This window comes from Chlorocebus sabaeus, chromosome 16, assembly GCF_047675955.1.
Source record: "Chlorocebus sabaeus isolate Y175 chromosome 16, mChlSab1.0.hap1, whole genome shotgun sequence".
In the NCBI taxonomy this organism is placed as follows: Eukaryota; Metazoa; Chordata; class Mammalia; order Primates; family Cercopithecidae; genus Chlorocebus; species Chlorocebus sabaeus.
In genome coordinates this window covers 37969913-37993103 of record NC_132919.1, presented here as the reverse complement: position 1 = coordinate 37993103, position 23191 = coordinate 37969913, and the positions used below count along the sequence as shown (strand labels likewise).

Below are 23191 nucleotides of genomic sequence, written 5' to 3'. Positions count from 1 at the left end.
GCTGTATAGTATCCCATGGCTACCTGATATTTTCTTATTTATGTATTTGTTTTTATGTTTATTCCTGTCTCCCTTTAGTAGAATGTAATTTCCATGAGAGTAAAGACCTTGCCTATATTATTTAACTGCTGTTATTTTCACTACCCAGAACAATGACTGGAATAAAATAGGCATTCAAACACTTAATGTATGAATGTGTATATAGATCAATGAATGTATTGATATATTTTCTAGTAATTCTCTTTTTTGTGTTAATATGTAACACTTTAATTTCTTTATTAGGTTGTTTTGCATTTCCTTTTATATATATTTGGGATAAGTACCTAACACCTGGCTCTCAGTTGAAGCGACATTAGCTAAGTAAAGCAATGTGAATCCACAAAACAAGTGGGAAATCATATGCATGTTTGTTTCTTCTGAATAAAAGCTTTCTTTTTAGTTATATAAAGTTTATTTTGCAATATGAAACATGCATGCTTTTTAAAAGATTTCTTAATTAATCCACATTCATGTCCTAAGAATGTCAAGAAATACAGATCAATGCATGACAATATGATTCTCTTGTTCTGTTGAAATAGTGCATGTAAGTATGATACTGGTTGACAAAATTGTTTTATTTTATTTCAGTTGGTTAGAAGCAAACTCTGAATATCTTGTAGAAAGAGATTATGAATCAGCTTGTAAAATATGGAGTGGAAATGAAATGCTCTTAAATTTACACAAAATGGGCATCACCACTGCTACTTTTCCCATTTTGCAGGTAAGATTTTTTTTCTACCTATGAAATGTATTTAGTGAATTAGAAGTGATTTAGTCATGACTAAATCCAGATTAAATCTAGTGAGTAACCCAGAAGTTTTAAATATAGCAATTTAAATTTTTAAAAATTTTATTATCTAAATTTGATAATCTTTAAGTGATGGCATGGGTAAATTGTGGCTGAAAACATAGCATTATTTAATTTGAAGGAAATAAGTCTTTACAGGGATTAATTGCTTTGTTTAAAGCTAAAAGGAGTCAATATTTTTAGGTTGTAGATTTATTTAGTCAATTGTAAAAGTTAAAAATTTTAGAAAATAAAAAAAGGAGAAATTCCTATTTTGTTCATCTTAATTTAGAAATTATAAACCTGATATTCATGGAGAGATCATGAGTAGGCTTTGGAAGACTATGAAACTTATGAAGCTATATGCAAAATTTTATGAGTATATACTTTAGTACATTTTTCTAAATAGAGGCTGCCTAAATTTCATTATATTTTCTAGTGTTTTTTTACAGATAAGAATATATTTTCTTTTTTTGTTCCTATTTACTTATTTAAATTACTAGATTATATATTTTAGAATGGTTATTTTAGGTTTAGAGAAAAATTAAGCACAAGGTCCAGAATTCTCATATACTTCCACTCCCAGCTACACACCTATACACATACACAATACACACCAACTCCACAGTTTCCCCATTATTGATCTCTTACAAGAGTGTAGTATATTTGTTACAATTGATAAACCATTATTGATACATTATTGTTCATTTAAGTCCATAGTTTACCTTAGGGTTTACCCCTTGTGTTGTAGAGTTCAATTAGATTTTGCCTAGGAATCCACCACTACAGTGTCATACAGAGTGTGTTCACTGTCCTAAAATTCTTCTGTGTTATACCTCTTCATCCCTCCACCACACCACGCCCATACCCACCAAACCCTTGGCAACCACAGATTTTTTTTACTAACTCCATTGTTTTGCCTTTTCCAGAATGCCATATAGTTGAAATTGTGCAGTATGTAGTCTTTTCAGACTGGCCTCTTTAACTTAACAATATGCATTTAAGATTCCTCCATGCATTTTTTTGCCTTGATAGCTCATTTCTTCTTATAGCTGAATAATATTTCGTTATCTGGATGTATCATAGTTTATCCATTCACCTACTGAAAGACACATTGATGGTTTCCAGGTTTTGGCAATTGTGAATAAAGCTGTTATAAACATTTCTATTAGTGACAAGCTTTCTACTCATTTGTATGAATACTTAGGAACACAATTGTTGTATTATATGGTAAGACTGTGTTTAGCTTTGCAAGAAACTGCTAAACAGTCTTCAAAAGTGGCTGTAACTGCTGGGTATGGTGGCATGCGGCTGTAGTCTCAGCTACTTGGGAGGCTGAGGCAGGAAGATTGCTTGAACCCAGGAATTTGAGGCTGTAGTGCACTATGATTGTGTGCTTGTGAATAGCTGCTCTCCAGCCTGAGCAACATAGCAAGACTTTGTCTCTTGACAAAAAGTGGCTGTACCATTTTGCATTCCCACCAGCAATGAACAAAAGTTCCTGCTGTTCTATATCTTTGCCAGTGAACTTTGGGGCTGAGGACTCTGCTTGTATGAGTACAACTTTTTTAGATTACACATATGAGTGATAGCATGCAGTATTTGTCTCTCAGGCTTATTTCAGATAACATAATACTTCCAGTTTCATCCATGTTGTTGCAAATGGCAAAATTTTCTTGTTTTTTAAGACTGAATAATATTTCATTTTACATATATATGTGCCACATTTTCTTTATTTCATTAATCACTCACTATATTCTCACTTTTCCCCATGGGAAGAATTGTGGGCTAATGGAGGCTCTCTTGGCACTGAGCTGTACTTCCATGGGGCAGGGGTGATGTGGATAATATGAAACTATACTTTTTGCCCTCTTCAATGCATCTGTTCTTGGATTTTTTGCTCCAATGGGGTCCTGGAACTTCTCTGCTAGACTCTTAGACTGTTAACAAAGGTACTGTCATATGTGGGTGGTTGTCAGAATTGGTTCATTGTTGGGAGATGACAATGGAAAACTCAAATTCTTTTTTTTTTTTTTTTTTGAGACAAAGTCTCACTCTGTTGTCCAGGCTGGAGGGCAGTGGTGTGATCTCAGCTCACTGCAACCTCTGCCTCCCGTGTTCAAGCGATCCTCATGCCTCAGTCTCCCGAGTTGCTGGGACTACAGGCATGCCCCACCATGCCCGACTAATATTTGTATTTTTGGCAGAGACGGGATTTCACCACGTTGGCCAGGCTGGTGTCAGACTCCTGACCTCAAGTGATCCGCCTGCCTTGGCCTCCCAAAGTGCTAGGCTTACAAGTGTGAGCCACCGCGCCTGGCTGGAAAACTCAAATTCTTCCATCTGGCTGATGTTATTTCTCAAAGAGATTTTTGAACAAAAAATGATGAAAATAATTGCTAACATGATCACAATAACATTCTGGGCATGTGACTATTAAAACATATATTTTAATCAGGATATACATAAATTTTTGCCCTGCATTTTTTTTTTAAATTTATTTATTATTATTATACTTTAAGTTGTAGGGTACATGTGCATAACGTGCAGGTTTGTTACATATGTATACTTGTGCCATGTTGGTGTGCTGCACCCATCAACTCGTCATTTACATCAGGTATAACTCCCAGTGCAATCCCTCCCCCCTCCCCCCTCCCCATGATAGGCCCCGGTGTGTGATGTTCCCCTTCCCGAGTCCAAGTGATCTCATTGTTCAGTTCCCACCTATGAGTGAGAACATGCGGTGTTTGGTTTTCTGTTCTTGCGATAGTTTGCTAAGAATGATGGTTTCCAGCTGCATCCATGTCCCTACAAAGGACACAAACTCATCCTTTTTTATGGCTGCATAGTATTCCATGGTGTATATGTGCCACATTTTCTTAATCCAATCTGTCACTGATGGACATTTGGGTTGATTCCAAGTCTTTGCTATTGTGAATAGTGCTGCAATAAACATATGTGTGCATGTGTCTTTATAGCGGCATAATTTATAATCCTTTGGGTATATACCCAGTAATGGGATGGCTGGGTCATATGGTACATCTAGTTCTAGATCCTTGAGGAATCGCCATACTGTTTTCCATAATGGTTGAACTAGTTTACAATCCCACCAACAGTGTAAAAGTGTTCCTATTTCTCCACATCCTCTCCAGCACCTGTTGTTTCCTGACTTTTTAATGATCGCCATTCTAACTGGTGTGAGATGGTATCTCATTGTGGTTTTGATTTGCATTTCTCTGATGGCCAGTGATGATGAGCATTTTTTCATGTGTCTGTTGGCTGTATGAATGTCTTCTTTTGAGAAATGTCTGTTCATATCCTTTGCCCACTTTTGGATGGGGTTGTTTGTTTTTTTCTTGTAAATTTGTTTGAGTTCTTTGTAGGTTCTAGATATTAACCCTTTGTCAGATGAGTAGATTGCAAAAATTTTCTCCCATTCTGTAGGTTGCCTGTTCACTCTGATGGTAGTTTCTTTTGCTGTGCAGAAGCTCTTTAGTTTAATGAGATCCCATTTGTCAATTTTGGCTTTTGCTGCTGTTGCTTTTGGGGTTTTAGACATGAAGTCTTTGCCCATGCCTATGTCCTGAATGGTACTACCTAGGTTTTCCTCTAGGATTTTTATGGTATTAGGTCTAATATTTAAGTCTCTAATCCATCTTGAATTAATTTTCGTATAAGGAGTAAGGAAAGGATCCAGTTTCAGCTTTCTACTTATGGCTAGCCAATTTTCCCAGCACCATTTATTAAATAGGGAATCCTTTCCCCATTTCTTGTTTCTCTCAGGTTTATCAAAGATCAGATGGCTGTAGATGTGTGGTATTATTTCTGAGGACTCTGTTCTGTTCCATTGGTCTATATCTCTGTTTTGGTACCAGTACCATGCTGTTTTGGTTACTGTAGCCTTGTAGTATAGTTTGAAGTCAGGTAGCGTGATGCCTCCAGCTTTGTTCTTTTGACTTAGGATTGTCTTGGAGATGCGGGCTCTTTTTTGGTTCCATATGAACTTTAAAGCAGTTTTTTCCAATTCTGTGAAGAAGCTCATTGGTAGCTTGATGGGGATGGCATTGAATCTATAAATTACCTTGGGCAGTATGGCCATTTTCACGATATTGCCCTGCATTTTAAAAATGCAACATGGTATCTATTATAGGAATTTTTCCATGTTGTGACATCTTTCATAATTTTTTTTGCATAAATTGTTTGCATTTTGAAAGTTATTTATATAACAGTAAAATGGGGGTGAGGGTGATGGTGCATGCCAGTAATCCTGCACTTTGAGAGGCTGCAGCTGGCAGATTGCTTGAGGCCAGGAGTTCAAGACCAGCCTGGGCAATATAGTGAGACCCTGTCTCTACAAAAAAAAATACAAAAAATTAGCCAGGTATGGTGGCAGTGTGCTGTAGTCCCAGCTACTTGGGAGGCTGAGGCAGGAGGATCACCTGAACCCAGGAGGTTGAGGCTACAGTGAACCGTGATTGCACCACTACACTCCAGGCTGGGGCACAGGGCAAGGCCCTGTTTTTAAAAAAAGGGATAAATTGTAGCATATTCACATAGTAGAATACTACATAGCAATAAAAAATGAACTACTTCCAACACAACCATATAGGTTTTTTTTTTTTGTTTTTTTTTGTTTTTTTTTTTTTTTTGGAGATGGAGTTTCACTCTTGTTGCCCAGGCTGGAGTGCAGTGGCACTATCTCAGCTCACTGCAACCTCCGCCTCCTGGGTTCAAGTGATTCTCCTGCCTCAGACTCACGAGTAGCTGGGATTATAGGCATGCGCCACCACGCCTGGCTAATTTTTTGTATTTTTAGTAGAGATGGAGTTTCTCCATGTTGGTCAGGCTGGCCTTGAACTCCCAACCTCAAGTGATCTGCTCACCATGGGCTTGAACTCCCAACCTCAGGTGATCCGCCCACCATGGCCTCCCAAAGTGCTAGGAGCCACCGCGCCTGACCCTAGATGAATCTTAAATATTATGTTAGGTGAAGGAAACCAGATTCAAAAGGGTATAAACTGTATAAATCGATTTTTATGAAATTGAAGAACAGACCAACCTAATTATAGTGACAGAAGTTGAAGTACAGGTTACAACTATGTGGGGATTCAGAGCAGTTTGGGCTGAGAAGGGGCACAAAGGAATATCTGGGATTCTAGGAATGTTTTGTATCCTGGTTGGGTGTTAGTTACATGGGGAGGTGTGTGTATTTAGTGAGATGTACATGTAAGATTAGTTCATTCTACTGTATATGTTACATGTCAGTTATAAAATGTACAAATAAAATGTATGTCGAAGAAAAAACTGGAAAATACAGAATGGCACAAAGAAAAATGACTCATAAACTCAAAGATGAACATTATGCACATTGTGATTTATGTCTACTTATGCCTTCTGTTCCCATATTTGCTTATTATAAATATATTTCTGATATGACACATTTCTTTTAGCCTCTTTTAATTTAACAATATATTATGTATACTTTTCCTATTTAAAGATTCCTTCACATAAGTTTTAACTGCAGTGTAGCATTTTTATGAGTGTACATATTCTAAATTGATTAATCTGGTAAGTTGAAATATAGGTTATTTCCAGTTTCCCAGTGTAATAAACAGTTCTGATATGAACATCCCTTATGAATTGTGGTTTTTGAATTTACTTTCAGCAGTCTTTTCTTATCCTGTTATATTTCTCCTAAAAGTTTTAAGGTATTTATTGTTTATAAAGGATGGGATTTATAAATACTTTTACAAAGCCTTGGATTCATTTTGTTTATGTTGTGAATTTATGAATCAATTTTTTTCCTGTATAGATACAGAATTGTCCCAGCACTGTTTCCTAAATAGTGCATATTAATTTCCCTCTAATTTGTAATGCCACCTGTTACCTATTTAATTTTCTTTTTTTAATTAAAAAAATTATTTTTTAACTTTTTTTTGGTTTTTAAGAGACAGGGTCTTGCTGTGTTGCCCAGAATGAAGTGCAATGGTGCATTCATAGCTCACTGTAACCTTGGATTTCTGGTCTTAAGGGATCCTCCTGCCACAGATCCTCGGTAGCTGGAACTACAGGCATGCATCACCACACCTGGCTATTTATTTATTTATTTATTCATTTTGAGACAGAATCTCACTCTGTTACCCAGGCTGGAGTGCAGTGGTGTAATCTCAGCTCACTGCAATCTCCGCCTTCCAGGTTCAGGCAATTCTTGTGCCTCAGCACCACCAAGTACCTAGGACCACAAGCGTGCCACCACGCCCGGCTCTTTTTTTTTTTTTTTTTTTTTTTTATGGCAGAGCAATTTATTTTCTTTTGGGTATATACCAAGTAAGAGGACTGCGGGGTCAAATGGTAATTCTTTATTTTTATTATTATTATACTTTAAGTTCTAGGGTACATGTGCACAATGTGCAGGTTTGTTACATAGGTATACATCTGCCATGTTGGTGTGGTGCACCCATTAACTCATCATTTACATTAGGTGTATCTCCTAATGCTATCCCTCCCCTTCCCCCCATCCCACGACAGGCCCGTGTGTGATGTTCCCCATCCTGTGTCCAAGTGTTCTCATTGTTCAATTCCCACCCCTGAGTGAAAGCATGCAGTGTTTGGTTTTCTGTCCTTGTGATAGTTTGCTGAGAATGATGGTTTCCAGCTTCATCCATGTCCCTACAAAAGACATGAACTCATCCTTTTTTGTGGCTGCACAGTATTCCATGGTGTATATTTGCACGCCTGGCTCATTTTTTGTATTTTTTTTCTTTCTTTTTTTTTTTTTTATAGAGATGAGGTTTTGTCATTTTGCTGAGGCTGGTCTCCAGCTCCTGAGCTCAAGTGATCCACCTGCCTCGGTCTTTCAAAGTGCTAGTGTTACAAGTGTGAGCCACCCATGCCTGGCCTAATTTTTTTATGTTTTGTAAAGACAGGGTGTCACTATGTTGCCTAGGCTGGTCTTGAACTCCTGGCCTCAGGCCATCCTTCCACCTCGGCCTCCTGAAGCACTGGGATTACAAGAGTGAACCGCTACACCCAGCCCCTCTAATTTTCATATATGTGTGAATTTATATTTGGACTTGATTCTGTTCCACCATTCTTTTTCTCTAATTTGTCACGTTTGTTAATTAATAAGAAAAGTGCTTATATATAGTAAGGCATATCCCTCACTTTATTATTTTCCTTTGGAATTGTATCAGCTGTCCTTTGTTTTACTCTGCCATTTGAATTTTAGAATTAGCTTATAATCTCTAGGAAAAGTTCTGTTGGAACTTTTATTGTAATTGCACTGTATTTATAGATTAATTTGGAAAGAATTCATGTATTTACATTATGAAGTTCTCCCATTCATGACAAGATATAGTTCTTCATTATTATTTCTTCCTATCTTTCAATAACATTTTATAATTTTATTTTTAAAAGATTAGATGCTTTTGGTTAGACTTATTCTTCGGTAGCTTAAAGTTTCTGTTTCCATTACAAATGATATATTTTTAAAATTACGTTTTTAATTGTTATTGCTATATCAAACTGGTGTTTGATTTTTATCTTATAATTGTCTTATTAACCACCTTGTTGAATTATTTTACAAGTTTGTCCACAGATTATCTTAAATTTTCCGTATAGATAACCATATTGTCTGAATAATGACTGGCTTCTTTCTCATTTCTTTCTAATTTCTTCATGTTTTTGTTTCTTACTATGCTGGCGCAGACTTCCAGTGCGTTGTTTATCACGGGCAATGAGAAAGACATCCTGGGCCGCGCGCGGTGGCTCACGCCTGTAATCCCAGCACTTTGGGAGGCTGAGGCGGGCAGATCACAAGGTCAGGAGATCGAGACCATCCTGGCTAACACAGTGAAACCCCGTCTCTACTAAAAAACATACAAAAAATTAGCCGGGCGTGGTGGTGGGAGATTGTAGTCCCAGCTACCTGAGAGGCTGAGGCAGGAGAATGGCATGAACCGGGAGGCGGAGCTTGCAGTGAGCCGAGATCGCGCCACTGCACCCCAGCCTGGGCAACAGAGCGAGGCTCCGTCTCAAAAAAAAAAAAAAAGAATAAAAAAAGAAAAAGAATCCTGGTTTTGTTGCTTAAAGGAACAATTACTAGTATTGCACCCTTTATTGAGATGTTTGCTGTGGTTAAAAAATTTTTTTTTTTTTTTTTTTTTTTTTTTTTTTTTTGACAGCTTCATTGAGCTATAATTCACATGCTTAAAATTTACCTTTTAAAAGTGAGTTCTGGCCGGGCGCGGTGGCTCAAGCCTGTAATCCCAGCACTCTGGGAGCCCGAGACGGGCGGATCACGAGGTCAGGAGATCGAGACTATCCTGGCTAACACGGTGAAACCCCGTCTCTACTAAAAAACACAAAAAACTAGCCGGGTGAGGTGGCGGGTGCCTGTAGTCCCAGCTACTCAGCAGGCTGAGGCAGGAGAATGGCGTAAACCCGGGAGGCGGAGCTTGCAGTGAGCTGAGATCCGGCCATTGCACTCCAGTCTGGGCGACAGAGCCAGACTCCGTCTCAAAAAAAAAAAAAAAAAGTGAGTTCTGTGGGTTATTTTTATATTATATATTTTATATCTTATATACATATAAGATATTTTTATTATATATTTTTATAGTCATTTTTATTTAAGGAAATTTGCCCTGATTCTAGTTGGCTAAGAAATTTGTCATTATGATTATCAAAATTTGTAGAAATTAATTTTTACCAAAGTAGTATACCTATAGAATTTAAAGAGTCAATTAGTTCTGTTGAGAAAAGCATTCCTCTGACCCACTCCTCAATCCCAATTCTCACTTTGGAGTGCACTTTTATCTCTTGTAGTGGTTTCTTCTGATATTTAACCACATTTAAAAAAATAACGTGGGTTCTGCTGCTTTTGAGTTTTCAATTTTAGATGTTCTCTGTTGACTTTCTCTTAATTATAATGATGATTTAGCTCCTTTAGACACACACACACTCTTCTCTGACACACACACATGCATACGCGCTCTCTTCCTCCTTTGCTTCCTCCTTTTCTTCCCTTCTTTCTTTTCTCTCTTCACTCTTTATTCTGCCAGTATAGTTATATTGATATTCAGTGTGGATATCATCATGTGTATGTATTATTATAGCTCATGATAGTAATGTAATGTAGCTTACTTGATTATATTTTTATACAGCTTTATGTATGTTTCCTAAGGAACCATAATTAACTTTTTATTTATTTTTCCATTGCTTAGTTTTCTATTTTTCTACTCCCCCAACCCAGCTGCCAATGTGTGCGTAACCTAATGGGAATTGAGCTCGGAGTACTCTCATGATTCAATATGTAGGATTTCATTTAGCCCTTCTGTTTTTAGTACAGCGCCTCACCTTTAGTAGTTTATATTTTCTATATTTTATCAGAGTAAATTTCCAGTGTTCTGCCAGTGTTGGAGAAGGATATTAAGCCTTGATGTAAGGTGTTGCTGAGGGGACTTCATTTTTCAAAAAGAATAGTTCGATATTTGTATTTCATTGCAGGGCTGCATATTTTTCCACATTCATGTTGTCTTTCTTGTTTGTTCTTTGTTGGTTTGTTTTTTAAGTCTTTCTACTTATTTGTATTCTTTAATGTTTTGTTCAGTAAGGCTGATTTTTACTCATAGATTTGTGTTGTTTCACAATATATCTGAATACTAAAATGTATCGTTCTTATTTATCCTATTTCCTCGTTTTATTTTCATTGAACACATTTTATTGTCAGACATCAGAGTTGTCACCAATATCTTTTATTGCTTCATATCCAGAATTTTCTCTTTTACAATCTAGGAAACATACTCTTCTGTTTTCTTATAATTTTGTTTTAACGTCCACACTTTCATCCATTATTAAAACTTATGAGCCATGTAAAGACCAATGAGCCAGTTAACATACATTTTGTTATTTAACATGTATTGTTTCCTTAAGTCATTTAGCTTTGCTTGTGATGTAGTCATATTATTCTCAGCATCAAAATTACTTTCTGGAAATAATTCATGGATTTAAGGCAACATATCAATTCTTTAAAGACTTTTGGAGAAGCCACTTGCTACATTTTTATTTAATTCCTTACTTCTGAAAGGCACCAAATAATACCCTGATTGACCGAGAAATAATGAATCTTCTAAATACTAACTTATTATTGAAGAGTCTTTGAGGAGAATTTTGCTAATATGGCAATCTAAAATACATTGTTAGTATTGTGCTGTTAATAATTGTCTTGGTCTGTTTGTATCGCTACAAAGAAATACCTGAGGCTGGGTAACTTATAAAGAAAAGAGGTTTATTTGGTTATTGTATAAGAAGCATGTCACCAACATCTGCTTTTGAGAACCCTAGCCTGCTTCTAGTCATGGCAAGAGGTGAAAGGGAGCTGGTTTGTACAGATCATACGGCAAGAGAAGAAGCGAGAGAGAGAAGGGAGGGAGGTGTCAGGCTCTTTTTAACAACCAGCTCTCATGGGAACTAACAGAGCACTAACTCACCTCCTCTCCACCTAGGGAGGTTGTTAATCTATTCATGAGGTATCTACCCGCCATGATCTCAAACCTTCCGATATGCCCCACTTCCATTACTGGGGATCACATTTCAATATGAGATTCGGAGAAGTCAGACTATCACACTATAGCAATTCTGTTCACCTAAAATTTCAATGCATGTTTTGTTTGGGTTTCATTATATTTTTGAGAAGTTTCCTTTTCCAATTCCCTCCCAACCCCTCTACACTTAATTTGGTAATTTCTTATAGGGACATTTTTCTGCTGTTCTTCAAAAAGAGGAAAAAATCTCACCAATTTATGGTAAAGAGGAGGCAAGAGAAGTACCTATTATTAGTGCATCAACTCAAATAATGCTTAAAGGACTTTTTATGGTGCTTGACTATCTTTTTAGGCAAAATAGCAGGTAAGTGAAGATAACTAATGTGTATTTTCCTTTAAAAATAGCCTAATTTGGGTGCTAGCATATGTTTAATACATACCAATTTTGGGTGAGTAAATAGGAGAATTGAAAACAAGTGTTATAGATATTATTATATATTTGCTGTTATTGACACAGGCTTAGAGGAATTGAAATTAGTCTGATGCTTTTTTGAGACAGGGACTTGCTCTGTCACCCAGGCTGAAGTGCAGTTGTGTGATCACAGCTCACTGCAGCCTTGACCTCCTGGGCTTAAGCAATCCTCCCACCTGTTTCCTGAGTAGCTGGGATTACAGGTGTGCACAACCCACACCCAGCTAATTTTTTAATTTTTATTTTTTTTGTAGAGATGAGATCTCACTATGTTGAACAGGATGGTCTTGAACTCCTGGCCTCAAGTGATCCTCCCACCTCAGCCTCTCAAAGTGCTAGGATTGTAAGCATGAGCCCAACCTGGCCAAAATTAGTCTTTTATATTAATGAATATTGAAATCATTAAATATATTTAATTAAATCATATTAAATTTTTATCTTCTATTGCTAAAGTTTTCTTATGTTCCTACAGTGTCAGAAAGTCCCTTTTTTATTGTACAAACTGTGGAAAATGAAAAACAACCAATCCCTCTCATCCTATAACTTAAGTTATAGTAGAACCTAGTTCTGGTATTTTTTTGTGTATGTGGTAAAATATACATAAAATATACCATTTTAACCATTTTATGTATACAACTCCGTGCCATTAAGTACAGTATGTTTGCAATGTTGTACATTGTACTCATTTCCAGAGATTTCCAGAAACTTTTTTATCATTCCAAGTAGGAATTCTGTACCCATGAAATAATAACTCCCTAGAGTCTTTCCCCTCATCCCCTGCTAACCTGTATTCTATTTTCATCTTATGAAGTCCTTTTTAGGTATTTCACATAAGAGCAATCATACAATGTTTGTCTTTTTTTTGTCTGGCTAATTTCAATTAACTTAGCACAGTGTTTTCAGAGTTCATTTATGTAGTAGCATATATCAGAATTTCATTCCTTTCTATGGCTGAATAACATTCCGTTGTATATATATACCAGTTTGTTAATTTATTCTTCTGTTAATGGACATTCGGGTTGTTTTCATCTTTTGCCTATTGTAAACAATGCTACTATGAACGTTGGTGTACAAATATCTGAGTTCTGCTTTCAGTTCTTCTAGGTGTATATAAGTACCTAGCAGTGGAATTGCAGGATCATATGGTAATGCTGCATTTAACTTTTTGAGAACTCACTATACTGTTTCCCACAGCAACTGCATTATTTTCCATTCCCATTATCAATGCACAAGGGTTCCAGTTTCTACACATCCTTGCCAACAGTTTATGTAGCAGCATATATCAGAATTGTTATTTTGCTGACACTTGTTATTTTATTTTTTTTATAATAGCCATCCTAATAGGTATCAAGTGATTTCATCTGGTTTTTATTTCTATTTCCTAATGACTAGAGATGTTGAGAATCTTTTCATGTGCTTATTGGCCAATTGTATGTCTCTTTTGGAGAAATATCTGTTGGAGTCTTTTGCCCATTTTTGAATTACTGTTTTGTTGTTGTTGTTGAGTTGTAGTTATTTATATATTCCGGATGTCAGTCTTATAAGAGATATATGCTTTACAAATATTTTCTCCCATTCTGCGGGTTGTTTTTTCATTCATTGATAGTGTACTTTGATGCAGAAAAGCTTTTTAATCTTGTTGAAATCCAATTTATCTTTCTCCTTTTTTGTTGTTGCCTGTACTTTTAGTGTCACATCCAGTAAATCATGACCAAATCTGATATCATGAAGATTTCCCCTTTGTTTTCTTTTTTTTTTTGAGACGGAGTCTCGCTGTCTCCCAGGTTGGAGTGCAGTGGCGTGATCTTGACTCACCGCAACCTCCACCTCCCGGGTTCACGCCATTCTCCTGCCTCAGCCTCCCGAATAGCTGGGACTACAGGCACCAGCCACCACGCCCGGTTAATTTTTTGTATTTTTAGTAGAGACGGGGTTTCACCATGTTGGCCAGGCTAGTCTCAAACTCCTGACCTCGTAATCTGCCTGCCTCAGCCTCCCAAAGTGCTGGGATTACAGGTGTAAGCCACCATGCCCGGCCACATTTTATTCTTTTTAAGCTTAGCCATTTTCTAGATTGATACTGAAAGTAGTTATAAACTGGATGGTATCACAGATGTCATTTGGTTCAGCACCTTCATTAAAAGTAGATGAAGGCTGAGAGTCAGGTTTCAAAGGAATGTAAGAATTTTATAATTTGTTGCTAATACTTTAAAAACTTTCAGTAAAAATTATCTTTCTGTTTTCTCATGTAACAAAAAAGTATAACCCACCTTTTAGTTTCTTTAACCATAATGCTGTTTTCTATTTTGTAACTCATCATATAGTAGAGCATGCAGAGAGCTCTGGACTGGGAGTTAGGAGGCCTGGATTTTAATTCTGCTTCTGCCCTGACATATGTAATGTTTGAAAATGATGTTAGGAAGTAGCTGGTAAAAGATAGATGGTTAGATGATTTCTAATATTCCCTCTGAGAATCAGTTGATTCTATGATTTAATTACTTAATTAATATCAGAATTACTGAATTTAATTAATGGTAAGGAGAATGTTATTTTTGAATAGGAAGGTACCAGCTCTTTCAAATTAATGTAATCAGTTTCTATATTGTATGTAACTGGGTCATAGATTTTACAAAGTTTTTCCACTTAATTAGCATTTTCTTTGCATCTAGATTTGCAGATGATTATAAAATTGCGATTCAACAGACTTACTCCTGGACAAATCAGATTGATATTTCAGATAAAAATGGGTTGTTGATTCTACCAAAAAATAAGAAACATTCACGACAGAAAACTGCAGTTCGTGTGCTAAACTTTTGGTGCTTAAATCCAGCTGTGGTAAGCTCATCATGTAAATGGAGATTTTGTCTTCCTACTCAGTACCAGCATTTTAATAAATGTGGTTAACTCCTTTAAAGATAGTTGTTTGTTGTTGTTGTTGTTGTTGTTGTTGTTTTGAGGCAGGGTCTTGCTCTTCACCCAGGCTGGAGTGCAGTGGTGCAATCTAGCTCACTGCAGCCTTGACCTCTCGGGCTCAAGCAATCCTCCCACCTTAGCCTCCCTGGAGTGCAGTGGTGCAATCTAGCTCACTGCAGCCTTGACCTCCCGGGCTCAAGCGATCCTCCCACCTTAGCCTCCCGAGTAGCTGGGACTATAGGCAAGGGTCACCATGCTCGGCTAATTTTTCTATTTTTTGTAGAGACGGGGTTTCACCATATTGCCCAGGCTGGTCTCCTAGACTCAAGCGATCTTTCTGCTTCAGCCTCCCAAAGTGCTGGGATTACAGGTGTGAGCCACTTTGCCCAGCCTCTTTTAAAGATGATTTTATTTATTTAATGTTGTTTTCTTTTAGGCCTTTTCAGATATTAATGGCAAAGTTCAGACTATTGTTTTGACATCTGGTACATTATCACCAATGAAATCCTTTTCGTCAGAACTTGGTGTTACATTTACTGTCCAGCTGGAGGCTAATCATGTCATTAAAAATTCACAGGTTAGTTGTTTTTTTTTTTTTTTTTGAAGGCCTTCAGTGTTTCTACTTACTTCAGGATAACTCTATATAAACAAGTTAGAAGGTACCTGAAGTGCCAGGAAGTAAATCTTGATAGGAAATTCAACATTCCAGTTTTACAATAAAAGAAAGTCTGTCAGCTACTTAATAGTGTGTCAACAGAAGGAAATAATCCAGTCACTTGGGATGCAAAAGGCTGTATTTCAGCTTCTTCTTTTAAATAAGTTTTAGTTTTGTAATGAAAACAAAATTTTGATTTATTTAGTTCTCATGGTATAATTATTTGTAATTTATTTATTTATTTATTTATTTTTGAGACGGAATCTCGCTCTGTTGCCCAGGGTAGAGGGAAGTGGTGTGATCTTGGCTCACTCAGGTATAAGCAATTCTCCCGCCTCTGCCTCTCGAGTAGCTGAGATTACAGGTGTGCGCCACACGCCTGGCTAATTTTTTATTTTTTATTTTTAGTAAAGATGGGGTTTCACCATGTTGTTTCCAGGCTGGTATTGAACTCCTGCCCTCAAATGATGCACCTGCCTCGGCCTCCCAAAGTGTTGGGATTACAGGCCACCATGCCCGGCCTATTTATATCTAATTTATTTATCTCTGTATTTTTATTTTTACTTTTATTTTTTGAGACACGATTTTGCTCTGTTCTGCAGGCGGGAGTACAGTGGTGCGATCTCAGCTCACTGCAGCCTTCGCCTCCTCGGTTCCAGCCACTCTCCTGCCTCAACCTTCTCAGTAGCTGGGATTATGAGTGTGTGCCACCATGCTTTGTGCATTTTTGTATTTTTAGTAGAGATGGGGTTTTGCCATGTTGGCCAGACTTTATTTATCTTTTAAGAGACAAGGTCTCACTATGTTGCCCAGGCTGGCTTCAAACTCCTGGGCTCAAGCAGTCCACCTGCCTCAGCGTCCTGAGTAGCTGGGACTACAGGCATGTACTACCATGCCCAGCTTGTATAATTATGCTTCTCTTTTCCATTAGACTATAGTGTATTCTGATTCTTCCTTTTACATTCACATTCTTCCTCTGTGCCTAGATTAATAGCTGGTATTTAGCAAGTGTTCAGCACGTTTGAATATCTGAAATGAATTAAACGTACTCTTATGAGTCCTATGATTTAAGATTTTAATGTTTATAACGATGCCTACAAAATGTTATTTTAATTTTTGTAGAAATGTATAGATTATCATTTTTCATTATGCCTTCTGGTTTCTTTTTATGAAGTATTTTAAAGTAGTTAGGCACACAGGTGATGTTAAGCTGTGGTTAATGCTAAAGTGGTTAAGTTAACATCACCTGTGTGCCTAACACAAGGCTAGTTCTTGGTTAAGCTATATACACAGGTTTATGGTGGGAACATTTGTGGTTCTCACAATTACCTGGGAGCAACTACGGCATTTGGTAGTTGGGAACCTAGAATGCTAAACTCCTATGTAACTAAGAATTGTGCTTTCCAAATGCCAGAGTGTTCCTGTTGAGAAATGTGACTATGAACAGCAGTGAAGGAAGAATACATGTTCCACATTTTCAAGTTGCTTTCTTTAGAGACACAGATAAATATAGGAAGTTGGTAAATTCAGCATACATTTTCTCATAAGAATGTTATTACAGGCTCTATGTTCTCAACCTACTGCACAAAAGTCCATTTAACCTGTAATGTCTCTGAATTATAATAATGTAGTTGTGCAGCTGGATTCTGTTATACTATAATATTTTCCTTCAACTTAAATTTTTTAAAAACTTTAATTGTGGTAGAATATACATGACATAAAATTTGCCGTCTTAACCATTTTTGAGTATACAGCTCAGTCTTATTAAGTATGTATATATTGTTGTGCAACCAATCTCAAGACATTCTCCTCATGAAAAACTGAAACTCTGTTCCCATTAAACAATAGCTCTCTATTCTCCCCTTTCCCCAACTCCTGGTAACTACCATTCTACTTTCTGTTTCTCTGAATCCGATTACTATAAATACTTCATATAAGTGGAATCATAAAGTATTTGTCATTTTTGTGACTGGCTTATTTTACTTAGCATAATGTCCTCAAGGTCTGTCCATGTTGCAGATAATGTCTTCAAAGTTCATCTATGTTGTAGTATGTGCCAGTTTCTTCTTTAAAGGTGAATAATGTTTCATGTGTGTATATGCCTGTGATTTATAATAATATATATTTGGTCTTCCACTCCATTTCTTGGCATACAACTCCTAAAATCCTTAGAATCTCCAAAGTGATATTTTGTATGCTAATGAGATGACTAATGGTAGGGGGCCCCTAGGTAGCATCAGGATGGGGGCTGGTCTCCAGAAAGACCAAGACATGATAGGAGAGTTGGAATTTTCACCCCCATTCCTCAACCTCTGGGGAGGGCTTGGGGGAGATGGTGCTAAAGGTTAAATTTATTTTAATATCTAGTGGTTCAATCAATCATGCCTACATAATGAAGCCTCCATAAAAACCTAGAAGGACAGGGTTCAGAGAGCTTCCAGATAGCTGAACACTTGGAGGTTCCTGGAGGGTGATGTGCCTGGGAATTGAAGCTCTGAGCCCCTTCCCACATACATCTCTTTATCTGTATCCTTTGTAATATCTTTTATAACAAATCAATAAGTGTAAGTAAATGTGTCCCTGGGTTCTATGAGCAGCTCTACCAAATTAATTGAACCCAAGCAGAGGGTTGTGGGATGCCCGATTTCTAGCTGATCAGTCAGAAGCACAAGTTAAACAACTGTGACTGGCAACAGAAATCAGGGGCAGTCTTGGGAACTGAGCCCTCAACCTCTGGGATCTGAAGTTATCTTCCAGTAGGTAGTGTCAGAATTGAATTGAATTAGAGGACACCCAGTTGATGTCTGTTGCAGAATTGATTGTTCGCTTGGTATGTGGAGAAAACCTCCCACACATTTGGTCACAGAAGTTTTCTGTGTTGATTGCTGTGGTGTGAAAGCAAAGGAAAACGTTTGTTTTTTTGTACTCAATGCTACATTTTGATAATTTATTCATCCATTGATTCTTTCAACTGTATTTCAAAATAATTAGAAATTTCGGAAAAGTTGGAAAGATAATATTAATAGTGTGAGTATCTTTATATCCTTCACCTAGATTCATCACTTGTTAACATTTTGCACAATTTCTTCTGTCTCTCTCCGTCTCTTTACATATAAGGGAGATAGAATTGCAAATAACTGTAAGCTGTGGTGGGTATGATTTTTTCTATGACTAAAGATCTTTGAGCACCAGTGAATTTTTGAAAGAGTAGTTCCTGTCATTTTTGAGACTTGCCTATGGCAAATTATACTGGCCTTCATCCCCAGTATTTTGGAATTATCTGATTCTGCTATTGGTATATATTCATCATTTCACTTGTTCATTTATTCACCTAACAAAAATCTGTTACATGCTTACATTTTGCAAAACTATTAAATAAAGACAGATACAACCTGTTTTGCTTTCAAAGAATTTTCACTCTAAAAGAATTTAGTGATCTGCCTAAAGCAAAACTTTTATAAATTAAATCTGTATACAATTAATTAAAGGTAATAGAAAACCCCCTGACAATTTAAAAATAAATTTTTGTTAAACTTGTTGCTTGATCTTTTATGTAAATACTTCCAAATAAATATTAATTTCCATGCCTTTTTCAGGCATAACTCTAATAATAACATATTCATATTCTAGGTTTGGGTTGGTACCATTGGGTCAGGCCCCAAGGGTCGGAATCTCTGTGCTACCTTCCAGAATACTGAAACATTTGAGTTCCAAGATGAAGTGGGAGCACTTTTGTTATCTGTGTGCCAGACTGTGAGCCAAGGAATTTTGTGTTTCTTGCCATCTTACAAGGTAAGAGAATGTTTCTTGTTTCTTTTGCCTTTAAATAATCATTTACATTTTAAACATTGTCATGCTAATTTAAAAATTACCACAGTAAGCTTCCTAGGGTAGAGGCAACAAAGTAATAATTATAGTTTTCTAAACATCATATATTATTTTACTTATTTTTTTATTAAGATACTGCCTGATCATCCTACCTCTGTTTTACTTAAAAGTCTGAAGGAGCAAGACTGGACATGGTGGCTCATGCCTGTAATCCCAGCAGTTTGGGAGGCTGAGCTGGGAGGATCACTTGAGCCTAGGAGTTCAAGACCAGCCTGGGGAACATGGTGAAACTCTGTGCCTCTACAAAATACAAAAATTAGCTGGGCATGGTGGCAAAGACCTATAGTCCCAGCTACTTGGGAGGCTGAGGTGGGAGGATTGCTTGAGCCCAGGAGGTTGAGGCTACAGTAAGCCATGATTGTACCCCTGCACTCCAGCGTGGGCAACAGAATAAGACTCTCTTTAAAATAAAATAAAATAATCTGAAAGAATGAAAGTCTTCAAGTAATGTTAGTTATATAGGAGAAGTGTTTATGTGTACATTATTTTTATTCTTAGGGACAAGTTAATATTTTCAGAGTAGAAAGGAAAGGAGCATTCCTTTTTATTTTCATAAATTACATTTCTGAATGTTTCATTAAAGTTAATCTAAGCTAAGTTTTCTTTGTTGCCCTCATTTTACTTCATGTATCTGGCCAGAAGAATTTTGTTGTTGTTTTTAGAGTCACTCTGATTTTTAATATTTTTTTTTTTAGTTAATTTGAAATTATTTAGTATATTTTGGTCCTCCTAATATTCGAAGCATTGAAACCACATATAATTCCTGAAAGTAACATTACATTGTATAAAAATCTAACCTAAATCCAATGTACAGAAGTGGTATTCCTTCTCTTTTTTCCACAGGAAGTTATACCTCTAGGGACAGAAGCATTTGGAAATAATATATTTGAATGACAATATTGATACTTTTGATTCTTCTATTGTCTTTTTATATATATGTACTTCAATAGCTAGGGATGCACTAAAGCAATTAGTCTCTTGTAGATAAATTAAAGGATTTGTTTTCAAAAAAATAATCAGATAATTTTTTACAAGAATATCTAAAAATAAAATGGACATAAACATTTTTTAAAATTCTTAATAGAAAACAAGATGTATTCCAGTGTGAACATCTACACCAAGCAGTTATATTTAGGAAAACTAGTAATTAAACTTGACACTAAGTCATGCAATAAAACATATAGGGAGTTGGTCTTACCTAATAAAATTTGTAAAACTTTTAATTCTTAAATATGGAGACAAATATCTTCCAGGAAATTGGAAGAAAAGTTATTTATGGGATTATGGAAACTGCACTCACTCCATAATTATGTAAGAGATAAAATAAAAATCTTATTGCATTGCTAAAACCTTTTTATATTTTCCAGTCATAGTCACAAAAAGGGAGATAGGAGATATCTGGGTGACATTTTTCTGCTAGGCTTGGAATACATATAGCAGACAGTATGCATTTTAGTTACGGACATTTATAATTGGTTGACTAGACACTGTAACATTGAAATAACTTTTTAGTGATTGTATATATATTAGCAAAATGAATAGATTATTTTTCTGCTTCTACCTTTTCAATGAAAAATAAAGACACAAGAAATCCTTCAAACATATTTTGTTCCCATTTAGTTTATCTCTTTGATTAATTGTGAAATTAATTGTTCTGCAGGTTTTTGTTTAATTTTTTTGTGGTGTAAAACAGTAAACATTTATTATCTCATAGTTTCTTTTTTTTTATTATTATACTTTAAGTTCTAGGGTACATGTGCACAATGTGCAGGTTTGTTACATATGTATACATGTGCCGTGTTGGTTTGCTGCACCCATCATTTACATTAGGTATTTCTCCTAATGCTATCCTTCCCCGCTGCCCCCACCCCAAAACAGGCCCCGCTGTGTGATGTTCCCCACCCTGTGTCCAAATGTTCTCATTGTTCAATTCCCGCCTATGAGTGAGAACATGCAGTGTTTGGTTTTCTGTCCTTGTGATACTTTGCTGAGAATGATGGTTTCCAGCTTCATCCATGTCCCTGCAAAGGACATGAACTCATCCTTTTTTATGGCTGCATAGTATTCCATGGTGTATATGTGCCACATTTTCTTAATCTAGTCTATCATTGATGGACATTTGGGTTGGTTCCAAGTCTTTGCTGTTGTGAATAGTGCCGCAACAAACATACGTATGCATGTGTCTTTATAGTAGCATGATTTATAATCCTTTGGGTATATACCCGGTAATGGGATCGCTGGGTCAAATGGTATTTCTAGTTGTAGATCCTTGAGGAATCACCACACTGTCTTCCACAGTGGTTGAACTAATTTATGCTCCCACCAACAGTGTAAAAGCATTCCTATTTGTCCACATCCTCTCCTGTATCTGTTGTTTCTTGACTTTTTAATGATCACCATTCTAACTGGTGTGAGATGGTATCTCATTGTGGTTTTGATTTGCATTTCTCTGATGACCAGTGATGATGGGCATTTTTTCATGTGTCTGTTGGCTGCATAAATGTCTTTTGAGAAGTGTCTGTTCATATCCTTTGCCCACTTTTTGATGGAGTTGTTGGTTTCTTATAAATTTGTTTAAGTTCTTTGTAGATTCTGAATATTAGCCCTTTGTCAGGTGGGTAGATTGCAAAAATTTTCTCCCATTCTGTAGGGATGGGAGCCTACAGAATGTTCTGTAGGCTGTTCACTCTGATGGTAGTTTCTTTTGCTGTACAGAAACTCTTTAGTTTAATTAGATCCCATTTGTCAATTTTGGCTTTTGTCACCATTGCTTTTGGCGTTTTAGTCATGAAGTCTTTGCCCTTGCCTATGTCCTGAATGGTATTGCCTACATTTTCTTCTAGGGTTTTTATGGTTTTAGGTCTAAGATTTAAGTCTTTTTTTTTTTGAGACGGAGTCTCGCTCTGTGCCCCAGGCTGGAGTGCAGCGGCGCAATTTCGGCTCACTGCAAGCTCCGCCTCCCAGGTTCACGCCATTCTCCTGCCTCAGCCTCCCGAGTAGCTGGGACTACAGGCGCCCACCACTGTGCCCGGCTAATTTTTTGTATTTTTAGTAGAGATGAGGTTTCACCGTGTTAGCCAGGATGGTCTCGATCTCCTGACCTTGTGATCCGCCCACCTCGGCCTCCCAAAGTGCTGGGATTACAGGCATGAGCCACCGCGCCCAGCCAGATTTAAGTCTTTAATCCATCTTGAATTAATTTTTGTATGAAGTGTAAGGAAGGGATCCAGTTTCAGCTTTCTACATGTGGCTAGCCAGTTTTCCCAGCACCATTTATTAAATAGGGAATCCTTTCCCCATTGCTTGTTTTTATCAGGTTTGTCAGGTTTTGTCAGGTTTTGTTTTTGTCAGGTTTGTCAGTTAATTGTTCTGCAGGTTTTTGTTTAATTCTTTTAAACTTTTTGTTTATTGTCTGCTTGTGTTGGTTGTATTTGTCTTTAATTGATTTGTATGGGCTTTTAAATATATAGTATGGATAGTAATCCTTTATAATACATATCATAGAAACTTTCTTATTTGTTATTTGTCATTGAATTCTTTATTTTAATTTCTTTTTTAGCTTTAAATAATTTATCAAAATACTTCTTATACATTATTAAATAATGTTAGAATGGTTATAATGAAAAAACAGCAGCTCCCTTCACTAATACTGTTCCTCCTTTCTTCCCAGTCCCACATCCCCAGAGGCTTCGCAGGTCTTTTATTTATTTTTCTGATATTTATTGTCATTTCTGATTGTGGTGAAATATGCATAACAAAATTTAACTCTTTTTTTTTTTTTTTTGAGATGGAGTTTCGCCCTTGTTGCCCAGTCTGGAGTGCAATGGCGTGATCTCGGCTCATGGCAACCTCTGCCTCCCAGGTTCAAGTGATTCTTCTGCCTCAGCCTCCCGAGT

The 23191-nt window shown here is 36.7% G+C and overlaps 1 protein-coding gene across 3 annotated transcripts in view; it reads left to right on the top strand.

Annotated features, from left to right (window-relative positions):
- The window catches only part of BRIP1 (BRCA1 interacting DNA helicase 1), a 183822-nt gene that overhangs the window by 64678 nt on the left and 95953 nt on the right, over positions 1-23191 (top strand). For all 3 annotated transcript variants that reach the window (XM_037993750.2, XM_008011223.3, XM_073004883.1), the window contains exons 10-14: positions 628-760; positions 11577-11731; positions 14509-14674; positions 15189-15329; positions 19038-19199. In XM_037993750.2, coding sequence (XP_037849678.2) covers positions 628-760; positions 11577-11731; positions 14509-14674; positions 15189-15329; positions 19038-19199 — 757 coding nt within the window. The remainder of the gene's footprint in view (positions 1-627; positions 761-11576; positions 11732-14508; positions 14675-15188; positions 15330-19037; positions 19200-23191) is intronic.